The 12,859-nt window shown below is 39.0% G+C and overlaps 1 protein-coding gene across 5 annotated transcripts in view; it reads right to left on the reverse strand.

The window, feature by feature from the left end:
* USH2A (usherin) overlaps window positions 1–12,859 on the reverse strand; it is an 848,241-nt gene that overhangs the window by 366,984 nt on the left and 468,398 nt on the right. For all 5 annotated transcript variants that reach the window (XR_011381453.1, XM_070055318.1, XM_008268426.4 and 2 more), the window contains exons 36-37: window positions 9,204–9,355; window positions 709–871 (exon numbers count right to left, since the gene is read on the reverse strand). Coding sequence is in view for 4 of the 5 variants with exons in the window: in XM_070055318.1 (XP_069911419.1) it covers window positions 709–871; window positions 9,204–9,355 (315 nt within the window). In the remaining variant the exon portion in view is untranslated. The remainder of the gene's footprint in view (window positions 1–708; window positions 872–9,203; window positions 9,356–12,859) is intronic.

The following is a 12,859-nucleotide window of genomic DNA, read 5'->3' on the forward strand; positions in this document are numbered from 1 at the left end:
ACTGATAATGTTATATGAGGAGCTGGCGCTGTGGCATAGCGCGTATAGCCACTGCCTGCAGTGCCGGCATCTTATATGGGCACCAGTTCTAGTCCTGGCTGCTCCACTTCCAATCCAGCTCTCTGCTATGGTGTAGGAAAGCAGTGGAAGATGGCCCAGCTCCTTGGGCCCCTGCACCCAAGTGGGAGACCCGGAAGAAGCTCCTGGCTCCTGGCTTCAGAGCATCTCCAACCGTTGCGGCCACCTGGGGAGTGAACCAGCGGATGGAAGACCTCTCTCTCTCTCTCTCTATGCCTTTCCTTCTCTCTCTGTGTAACTCTGACTTTCAAATAAGTAAATAAATCTTTTTTAAAAAAATGTTATGTGAGTTGGTCTCTTTCTCTGGAATTTTCCATTTAATATTTTTGAACTATGGTTGACCTCAGGCAATGAAAACCTCAAACTTGAGTGTACATCCTAACACCCAGAAGGGTTTGTTGGAACCAAACTAGGATGTGGCTGCGGCGGCAAATTCACATTCCCACTAACGTGTCCTGTGTGGCTCTTCCGGCTACACTGGGGCTGAGAACTGTGGTCCAGACTCCGAGTCAGTTTCTTTTTAGGGAATTAAAAAAAGGGATTAAAAACCATAGCTAAAAGAAAGATTTCAAATGAAAATAAATCATTTTCTAATGCTATTTCAAGTTTTAAAACTCATAAACAAATTACCTGGATCAGCATAGAAAATCCCAGTAAAAAAGACCGAATACGTCAAGCGACCATGAGGATGAAACGGTGCCTCCCACCTCACGTGGGCTTCCCGGGATCCACGTGTTTTGACAAACACATTTACTGTTCCTTCAGGGGGAGCTTCCAGAGTTCGATTTTCCACCTGTGAGTATAAAAAGATTTATTTTTGTTTGCAAATAAAATAAGTACATGCTTCGCTTTGAGCACATTTCTTCAAAGAATCTCTTTTTGCTGTGAAGTAAACTATTTTGACAGTAGCATCTTGTATGAATGCCTCATTTTGTCAGCAGGATCAAAGCACACCTCATGTTTTCTTCCTCCTGCTGTTCAAGCTTAGAATTTGAGCTCCTGACCGGGGCTGTTGTTTGTGATTTCCAGAATATGTGGATCAGCTCACACTAAGATCCTGCCTGTGGCTGCGCATATCTATAAACCACTCCTAGGACTGCTGGAAAATGATGTTTATGTGATTGCAAATGAGAGGAAATGCATATAGTTGATTTTTGTAAATTCCTGACCTAGCAGTAGACTTCTGGCTTTTGTAAAAAAGGCAGACTAAGCATTCTGATTCTCACACACACACACATACACACACACACAGCTAGGATGCTATTAGGTATGTAAAGACGGTATCATGCTGACATTAGGACATAATTGCACCTGTATCACTCCATCCCTAACATATCATCACAAAAGGAGGTGATATCATGTTAATTTAAGAGCCCAGACAGAAAACACAAAGGGATGTATTATTTGGAGAGAAATATTCTGGAATAAAATGTAATCTCAAAATACATAAGGGTCAGAGAGCTCTCAATTGCTCTGTAAGTAAAATGACTAAGTGACCCACAGGAAGATGAAGCTGGCAAAGAAGTAGAAAAGACTCCAATTTTTTTTTTCCATTTTTTAGCCACTGGCTTAAACTTGGAAAACACTACCCTTAAACTTAGAGGCACCACTTGTAAATATTTGATCTTTTATGATTTTTTGACTGCATTGATTACTTTGACTTTATTCTCAAAGTCTGGCAGGCTCATACCTCACAGATAGGTGATCAAACATGAAATATTCTTAGGCAGGCAAATGTTCTCCATTATGAAGATTTTATTCATTATGGTGATTATACTTTCCCAATTGGGAAAATAAATGTAAAAAGGATAGACTGTTAATTTTTAATAAGTATGGAATCACAATATGTTTTATTTCCTTCAGATAAAGGTTATAAAAAACTCATCTGGGCCGGCACCGTGGCTCACTAGGCTAATCCTCCGCCTTGCGGCGCCGGCACACCGGGTTCTAGTCCCGGTCGGGGCGCCAGATTCTGTCCCGGTTGCCCCTCTTCCAGGCCAGCTCTCTGCTGTGGCTAGGGAGTGCAGAGGATAGCCCAAGTGCTTGGGCCCTGCACCCCATGGGAGACCAGAAGAAGCACCTGGCTCCTGGCTTCAGATCAGCATGATGCACCAGCTGCAGCGCGCCGGCCACGGCGGCCATTGGAGGGTAAACCAACGGCAAAGGAAGACCTTTCTCTCTGTCTCTCTCTCTCACTGTCCACTCTGCCTGTCAAAAAAAAAAAATTCATCTGTAACTTCTATCCACTTTTACTAATCTAATAGCAACATCTAAAAAATAAAACAAGCTAGACTGGCAAAATATCAATTCACAGTTTTAATATTTCTTAACAACATAGTTTCATTATATCTCTCTATATATAATAGTTCAAATTATTATGCAGAAAAATTATTTTAAAGGGTTGCAAATAAGGTATAATTATAAATGTCAAGGAATTATTGGCAATTCCAGATAACTATATTAGTAGCCTCAAAAATCTAGTTCATACAAAATCATTATATCTTTTTTTCAATTTCCTTAAGTATCTGGATAAAAACTCAAGTTTTTACTCCGCATTAAATTTTTAATTATACTATTTTTCATTGGCTAAATCTTTTTATCTTTAATTTTTTGTTTATTTACTTTGCCTTAAAAGGAATATTAAGGAATAATACTCAATAAAGTAAATGTTACATTGGCATTGATTTGGAAACTTCCCTTGACACAGAAAAAATATTTGACAACAAAAATGAAGTATAAATATACAAACATTTTATTTTATTTTTATTTTTTGACAGGCAGAGTGGACAGTGAGAGACAGAGACAGAGAGAAAGGTCTTCCTTTGCCGTTGGTTCACCCTCCAATTGCCGCTGTGGTTGGTGCACTGCGGCCGGCACACCGTGCTGATCCGAAGCCTGGAGCCAGGTGCTTTTCCTGGTCTCCCATGGGGTGCAGGACCCAAGGACTTGGGCCATCCTCCACTGCACTCTTGGACCACAGCAGAGAGCTGGCCAGGAAAAGGGGCAACCAGGACAGAATCTGGCGCCCCGACCGGGACTAGAACCCGGTGTGCCAGCACCGCAAGGCGGAGGATTAGCCTATTGAGCCGCCGCACCGGCCAATATACAAACATTTTAAATAAATTTTCATTCCTTAGAAAATTCATACTAGGAACACTTGAAAACAAAGATCTTTAATTTTTCACACTAACCCCTTTTAAAAGCTAGACATCATTTTCTTTTGAAACAGTTGTGAGACCTGAGACTTAGTGAAGGAAGTGTATTTCTCAAGGAAGCCCACAAAGATTTAGAGCAGACTTCCCACAAAAGATTGTTTTTGACTGTCACACAGATTACCATTAAGATTAAGATGTCTAAGATAGCATATTTAATTGCATATTTTCAAAAAAATTGTGAAAGTGTGTGTGTAGGTGTGCATGTATCTGGTATATTCATCTGTATAAGCATGCCACCACCAAAAAACCAAAGAAGTTTTGAAGTTTTTTTTTTTCTCAAATAAATCTTTTACTTAATAAGTGCAAATTTCATAAGTACAACTTTAGGAATAGAAGTGATTCTTCCCACCATACCTGCCCTCCCACCCCCATTCCTACCCCACCTTCTCCTCCCTCTCCCATTCCCAGTCCCATTCTCTGTTAAGATTCATTTTCAATTAACTTTATACACAGAAGACCAACTCTATACTAAGTAAAGATTTCAACAATTTGAACACACACACACATACACACACAAACTGGTAAGTTTTATAGTTAATTCTCATAATACAACTCATTGAGGACAGAAGTCCCATGTGTAAATCCAATTTCCCAGCACCATTTGTTGAAGAGACAATACAACATATCAAAACTTAAGGACTGGAGCCGGCATCCCATATGGGTGCTGGTTCGAGTCCTGGCTGCTCCACTTCTGATTCCACTCTCTGCTATGGCCTGGAAAAGCAGCACAAGATGACCCAATCTTTGGGCCCCTGTACCCACATGGGAGACCCAGAAGAAGCCTTGGCTCCTGACTTTGAATCGGCACAACTCCAGCTGTTGTGCCCAATTGGGGAGTGAACCAGAAGATGGAAGACCTCTCTCTCCCACTTTCTCTGCCTCTCCTCTCTCTGTATAACTTTGACTTTCAAATAAATAAATAAATCTTTAAAAAAGAAAGAAACTGGAAAAGCACAAAATAAATGAGCTATCCATGCAACTCAAGGATCTAGAAAAATAACAGCAAACCAAACCGAAAATTAGTAGGAGAAAAGAAGTAATTAAAATTAGAGGAGAAATCAACAATATTTAAACAATAAAATACAAAAGATCACCAAAACAAAGAGCTAATTTTTTTGGAAAAATAAACAAAATTGACACACCATTGGCTCAACTAACCAAACAAAGGAGAGAGAAGACCCAAATCAAATAAGAGATGAAAAAGTAAATTTAACAACAGACATCACAAAAATAAAAAGAATCCTCAGAAATTATTACAAAAGCTATATGCCAACAAACTGGGAAACCAAGAAGAAATGGACTGATTCCTGGACACACACAACCTATATAAATTGAGCCATGAAGACACTGAAAACCTAAACAGAAACATATTTGAATTGAATAGTGAAAGATTCTCCCAACAAAGAAAAGCCCAGGATCAGATGGCTTTACTGGTGAATTCTAACAAACATTTAAAGAAGAACTAATTCCAATATTTCTCAAGCTATTCAAAACAATGGAAAGGGAGGGATTCCTCCCAAATTCTTTCTATGAAGCCAGCATCACCTTAATTCATAAATCCCAGAAAAGACACAACAGAAAAAGAAATACAGACCAATTTCCCTGATGAACATATATGTAAAAATCCTCAGCAAAATTCTAGCCAATTGAATCAAACAACACATCAGAAAGATCATTCACCCAGACCAAGTAGGATTTATCCCTGGTATGCAGGGATGGTTCAACATTCACAAATCAATCAACGTGATATATCACATTAACAAAGTGAAGAACAAAAACCATATGATTATCTCAATATATGCAGAGAAAGCATTTGATAAAATATAATATTCCTTCATAATGAAAACTCTAAGCAATTTGGGTATAGAAGGAACATATATCAACACAATCAAGGAAATTCCTGACAAACCGATGATCAGTATTGTATTGAATGGGAAAAAGTTGGAAGCATTCTCATGGAGATCTGGAACCAGAGCAGGATACCCACTCTTGCCATTGCTATTCAATCCAGACCTGGAAGTTTTAGCCAGAGCCATTAGGCAAGAAAAAGAAATCAAGGGGATACAAATTGGGGAAAAGGAAATCAAACTATCCCGATTTGCAGATGACATGATTCTATATAGAGGGGATCCAAAAGACTCCACCAAAAGACTATTGGAACTCATAGAAGAGTTTGGTAAATCAGCAGAATTTAAAATCAACACACATAAAATCAACAGCCTTTGTTTATACAGACAATGCCACAGCTGAGAAAGAACTTCTAAGATAAATTCCATTCACAATAGCTACAAAAAGAATTAAATACCTTGAAATAAATTTAACAAATGATATTAAAGATCTCTACAATGAGAATTATAAAACATTAAAGAAATAGAAGAAGATGGGAAAAAAAAGGAAATCTTCCATGTTCATGGATTGGGAAGAATCAATATCATCAAAATGTCCATTCTTCTGAAAGCAGTTTACAGATTCAGTGCAATATCAATCAAAATATCAAGGACATTCTTCTCAGATTCAGAAAAAAATGATGCTGAAATTCACATGGAAATACAGGAGACCTCAAATAGCTAAAGCAATCTCATACAATAAAACAAAGCCAGAGGCATCACAATACCAGATTTCAGGATACACTACAAGGCAGTTACTATCAAACAGCCTGGTACTGGTAAAAAAATAAAAATAGATGGAATGACCAATGAAACAGAATAGAAATGCCAGAAATCAATCCAAACATCTACAACCAACTTACATTTGACCAAGGAGCTAACACCAATCCCTGGAGTGAGGACAGTCTCTTCAACCAAGAAGCTTTTTAATCATTTAATAAAACGATGACCTTATAGTTTTACATGTCACCCTCAAGAGGGTCCCTGGAGAAATGATCCAATAAATGTTCCAAGACAAGATCCAGTCATAACATTCTCAGTCTTAGCATCTACTAGCATTATTTACCATTGGATAAATGTTGTGTGGGGAGGAAGCAAAATGATTTTCCTATGAAAAAAATCATCACATTTTATTATAGAGACACAAAATGTGAAGGGTTTCTCTTGTATGGAAAACATTTAAAAAGCCTTCTTTGATGAACCCTTGTTGATTTTTTCATTATTTCAAAAACTTAAAAAAGCCCAATTACTAACACCTGAAAATTATATCAAATGCATTGAACATTGTTTTCTATATTAGAATTTCTTTAAAAGTCAAATGCACTGTTTAATGGATAAGAACTGAACAAACCCCAGGGAATCTTTCTAAAATGGATCCAGAGCAATTCCTTCTGAACCACAAGAACAGATAACAAATTATGGCCAGTGCAGAAAAACAAAACATATTAAGAATATGGGATCCTGGTATGCATTTTTATTTTAAAAATACTCTCTTTTATCAAATTTATCCTTTTTTCTTTTATTATAATTATTTCCCTTTATTACAATCTTATGAGTAAGTTTTGAAGAAGAACAGACTACATCCACAACTAGGAAGCATATTTGTCATAGAAAAAATTGAACATCATTTCCCTGAATGTGGTTAACAATGGTATTAAATATGTAGAACAATGAAAAAGAACAGGTTTCTCTAAGAATCAAAATTATCCTTAAGGAATGTTGTTGGGTGAACAAAAAATTAGACTCTTTCAGTTATTCTTTGATTTCTGCCAGCAAAATATTTAAGAATAGAAATGACATATTTTTATTTCAATGAAATATTTCACTTAAAAAGTTATGACATAGAGCTTTAGTAAAGAATCCTTTTAAGAGAAATGCAACTGTCATGACTACATTTGTCTGAATTTTGTTTAATATCACATTATTATTTAATGATAGCAAACTCCGGCTTTTAAAATTGATTCAGACTTCTTAAATCAATAAGTCCATATTGGGGCCAGCGCTGTGGCATAGTGGGTGAGGCCGCTGCTTGCAGTGCTGGCATCCATGTGGGCACTAGTTCTAGTCCCGGCTGCTCCACTTCCAATCCAGCTCTCTGCTGTGGCCTGGGAAAGCAGTGGAGAATGGCCCAAGTCCTTGGGCCCCTGCATCCGCATGGGAGACCTGTAAGAAGCTCCTGGCTCCTGGTATCTGATCAGCATGGCTCCGGCTGTTGCAGCCAATTGGGGAGTGAGCCAACGAATGAAAGACCTCTCCCTCTGCCTCTCCTTCTCTCTCTGGGTAGCTCTAACTTTCAAATAAATAAATAAATAAATAAATTCAAAAAAATAAGGACATACTAAAAAGAAGCATCAACAAAAAGGAGCTGCATCTATAATACCTTCCATGATTGTAACAGATATCCAGGGCTATTTAAAAGACTTACATGTGTAATCTTGGAAGAGCACAGTATGCACTGTGATTGGCCAAAAAAAAAAAAAAAAAAAATAGACATTCTTGGCAGCATATATTTGACTTGTTCTAAATAAAGTCATTGTTGTTCAATCCCAGGGATTAGAGATGGATCACTGACTAAGGAAAAGCATTTGCATAGTGCATATACGATAAAGAACAATACTGAGATTAGAAAATAACTGAGCTGCAGTCAGGATTGAGTCTAGAATGGATGAGGCTGTAGCAGAGTAGTTTTACAATCCAATTCTGTCTTTCCCTGCCCATCACAGCATTGTGGCATTTGATTTCTTAAGGTTAACGTCCCCTACTATCTGCTCAGGACTCAGATCAATAAACATGTCCCCCTTGCTTAAAGTTACCAGAACAACAGGAGACAGTGTGGAGCCAATTTAGCAGCCAGAACCACAATTTGAAGTTTATAGTTAGAAAAAGTCTAAGTTTCAAGCACATGGGCACATGGGAAATGTTCTTTTGTTTCTTTTTCTTCCTTTCTCTCTCTCTCTTTTTTTTTTTTTTTTTTTTTTTTTTGAATGGAGAAGCAAACCTGGCCTATTGCCATGGCTGCTTTTAAGGGTAAGTGTCCATCAGCGGGGTCTGGGCTATAAAATCCTTAATGGCAATAAAGACTGTAGCTCAGCTCCACCGACGGATGATGTTAGCTGCTTGGAAAGCAACCAATCTCTGAAACGAATGTGAGGTGGGATCACAAATGAGGAAGCAGCAATTAAAGTATAGAGCTGTTTTTCAAGGTAATATTTATATAATACACTCTTCAATGAAGACCAAGTGCAGTCAAATGGTAGGGAATTAGCAAACACTGCCAAAAAATATCTAAAACTAATGAGTATTTCCTTTAAGAAGAAGCTAAATTGAATCAGACCAGAAAAATGCACAAAGCATAATGCAATGTTTTCAAACTAAAGACTGTCATGGTAGTCTGACAACTATGTACTATTAATTGGAGTTTTTAAATTATATTAGGAATAAAATACACAATTTTGCCAAGATTTCCACTGCTAATGAAATATAGAAATACATTACAGAATTCCAAAACGTGGCTATCAAAAACTGATGTTAATGTAATTTTAAACATTGTTTTTATGATGCTGTATCACATTAATGAGAGGAAAGCATTTTATTGTAATAGATGAGGTAAACTCAACCTTGTAATTGATTAACCTACTGGTTGTTGAGCAATGTGCAATTGCAACTTTCAATTATGCTTACTTTGTAACCATCAACATGCTAGTCATTGAGCCTGTTATTAAGAAGAAAAATACCCCCTTCCAACATGTCCCTGAATTGGGAAAAATTATATGGATGCCTACTATGCCATCCAACTTACCTTTCTTTCCACAAAAAGCACATTCTGTTCTTGACTAGACTTATGCATAGCCATGAAATTTATGTTGACCATAAAATCTTAGAAACTCTTAACTGAACTTTTAAAAAGAAAAATCTCCTATCCCTCTAACTGTGCAGAGAGTGAGTCAGCTCCACTTACTCCTTACTTGATATTCAGTGTCATCTGACATTTAATACATTCCCAAAATGTAAATCACATACTCACCAGTGGGCCCAGAGCACAACCTTTGGCAGTGCATGCTTGGACTCGGAAGGAATGTAAGCTCCAAGGAGCAAACCCATAAGCATGACAGCTGAGTTCTGAGGAATTGTGAATTAATACACCATCCAGATATAATCCATAACTCGTGATAACACCTGGGAAGATAATAATTGGCTTTTAGCATGACTACTAGACAATAGCAAAGAATGTCACATCTCCTTGATGTGATTTCTAGTGTCATGGAATCACTGAATCACAGTTCTGGTATTTCTCTTTGCCTAAACTCTGTCTCCAAAGGACAAAACAGGCTTTACCTTTGAATATTAAAGTGTTAAGCTAATTATTATAGAGACAGAAATAGAACCCAATAGTTCCAGTAGGAGAATCTTTCAATTGCATCACATTAGCTGCTGTCATTTATATTCCAGATCAAAAATGAGTAAATGCAGTACATTTATAATTTTTATTGCTTTCTAAAAAGATATTATTAATAGATGTGCTCCAGAGGTAAAATGACCTTATTTGTTAAAGTATTATATATTACTCATGGTGATCAGACACTGTTCTAAGAACCCAACACGTACTCACTCTTTTTTAAACCTCTCCTCATAGACTTTCTATAATAAAGGCAGTATTATTATCAGTATTTTATAGATGAAGGAATTGATATGTAACATGGTCAGGTCACCCAGCTGTCTAATATTTGAGTGAAGATTTGATTCTAGGAGGCTTGACCAACAACCCTATGTTCTCAACTGCAACATCAAATCACTTACATCTAAAGCCTTGTATTAATTGTACAAATTGCATTCCTGATACACACTCTTGTGACTTGGAGAAACAATGTTTTCTGGTTTTAATGACCAGTTAAGGTTTGTTTCAGAAGTCATGCATTTTTTTTTTTCATCCAATCAGCTAGTTGGAATATGAGAGTTGGGATGGTTATTTGATTTGCTCAATCAAAATATTTTCATGAAAAAAGAGTTAGAGATTGGCATAGCGAAGGGTCTATATTCACCAGAAGCATAAAATCCCCAAACTGACTTAACAGTCTAGGATGAGAAACAGCTTTACACACATGCAAAATTGAAATCTCTCTTGAAGCAACTGCACAGTGGCCTCTCTGAGCATGTTCTTGAGGATTTTTCTCATTTTTTGGGTCAGATAGTCTTCCTACAGGACAGAAATTGGGTGCTTCTCCCCTATCACATGGGACAGCTTCATCACAGCATTACATATTTATCCCGTAAGTAGTCAAGGTCAGTGAGGAAGTTCCTGATGCTCAACTTCTCTGATGCCTGACTCTCAGTCTTGTAAACCCAGGGCTTTGGTCTTGCTCATGCCCAGAGGGGAGATTCAATCTTTATGCATCATCACATTAGAGATAGCATTACTCAGGGAACCATACCACCAGGAGCCCCTTCCCCAAACGTGAGGGAACCGCTCATCTCTAGACCTGTTTACAGCTGTTTAGCAGTGCCATCATCTGTGAATTTACAGAATGTTGCATGCAATGTCAGGATATCCTTCACAATGTTGCTTCTAATCAATAAACATATCTATTCTAAAGGAGTAGGACAGCGAGCCAACACCCATGGACATCACTCATCTTACAATATACCTCATCAAAACACAGCCTAAGAGACTGCTGGAATGGCCTCTTAAATTCCACATCACAGGACAAGCAGAACAATACCCTGAGGATTTGGGGTTTCTACAGGATGCTGCCATAGACTTTAGACTAGGGACCAGTATTTGATAATGGTTTTTATATAGTGAAAAAACAAGGGACTAGAAAGTAAGGGGAAGAAGTCAGCAGGTTTCCTTCCACTAGTATGCAAAATATGTTTGCTTTCTCTCTTCACACAGAGAAATGCTTACATTATGGGTGGTAACAAAGATACTGCTAAATTAGAACCTGAGACTATCCTCTGACATCTTGGAGTCCTCAGGTGACTATCCCATCAGGCAAAGAGAGAAGAGAACTTGCTCCCTGATGGCAAGCTGACACTCAGGGCATTCTCAAGGGCATTCCTTTATGGGACAAGCTCCGATCATAAATATTGAAAGACTGCAGCAACCCAATAAAGACATTACTCCTAATGACACAGTCTTTGCAGTGATGAAGGCTTAGGCAGTTCCACTAGGCAAAGAGTCCCAAGTGGAGACGAGGTCAAAGGGTGAGAAGTTGTAGACATCAACCACACCTTTGTAGCTATTTATAGAAACAAGACCTATAGACACTATCATGTATTAATTCTTGCTGATTATATGGATATTTGTATATGATAATCAAGTTTATTTTCCCCTTTTTCCTATTGATTTATATGAAGAAAATTACTGGGTGTGGGGAGCAATCCGGACTGGACTGAGTTACTGGAATTAAGACTTATTCTATGCATCTGCTCTCCCACAATATGGCGCTGGGAGAGAAGTAAACAGCTTCCGCACAGCTGCCTCCAGTTCAGCTAATAAACTGTAGGACTTGCTCCTGATTGGAGGAGAGCGGCGTACTCGGCGTGTGGGCAGCCGAGTTGGGATTGGCGGAGGAGGACTATAAAGGAGGAGAGAGACGGCATGCACCAGGAACATCTATGGGGAACATCTAAGGGAACCCGTGCAGCCCCCGAGAAAGCCGGCCGGCGGTGTGCCGCTCCCCTGCGGAAGTGGGGAATGTGGCCAGGGGGAACTGCCCTTCCACGGAGGTGGAAGGGATAGTAGCCAACCCGGGAAGAACCAGCAGCAAACCCGGGGAGGGCCGAGCAGACGAAAGAACAGCGCAGGGTCCTGTGTCGTTCCTCCACGAAGACGGGGAGCGACAACTGGGTGTTAATTTAAAGTTTAGTTTTTGAGTTGCAGATTTTCCAGGTGAGTTGTGTCTGAACTAAAAGGAATTAATATCTCTAACATGTGAATATAGTGATGGAAGGTGAGAGTGTCTTTGTATTGCATATTCTTCATTTGCTCAAAGCACAGTAGGACCACGTTAGGAAGAAGCAGCGGTAAAGTAGACACGTGTGCATGAAGCTGAAGGCCCAGGATGGTTAACTGATGCCACTAACTCACATCTACATTTCTACAATCTATGCTGTACTGCTGAGCCTCAGAGCCCACAAACCACATTTCCAAGTCCCTTGCTTGTTGACTATAAGATTTTGCTGGTGAGAGGCCCAGTAAGGAGAACAGGAGCAGGGATGGAAAATAAGCATCTACCTGCTGGCTGCAGGAGTTGAGGCCTCTGATGATTACTGCTACATCAATAGAGGGGGGCAGTACTGTGGCCCCAAACTTTGCAGAGAGTGAAGCATGTCTTCTGCATTTTCATCCTCTTTAGTAGCGGGACAGGGATGACACTTGCCTCTGATTGGGCTGGTATACCACAGTGGTTCAGGTCAAATGGGTAACTATGGCAGCAAACAGCAGGTCCCTATCCACTGCACTGCCTTCACCCCCTGCCAGTGCTCACCACTTTAGCCTCCTGTTCTTCCAGCCATGCCAAAACCTCTGAAACCAGCCTCTTTTATAAGCATCCTCAGCCTTAAATACCTATCATATTTTCTCCTTTACCATTTGATCCACATGTTCTGCTAGGATTCAGACATTTTTTCAAATGTTCAATACAGCCACTGCTGTGTCCCATCTTCCTCTTGGAAGATGAC

The sequence above is a fragment of the Oryctolagus cuniculus genome, chromosome 13 (assembly GCF_964237555.1).
Source record: "Oryctolagus cuniculus chromosome 13, mOryCun1.1, whole genome shotgun sequence".
Lineage (NCBI taxonomy): Eukaryota > Metazoa > Chordata > Mammalia > Lagomorpha > Leporidae > Oryctolagus > Oryctolagus cuniculus.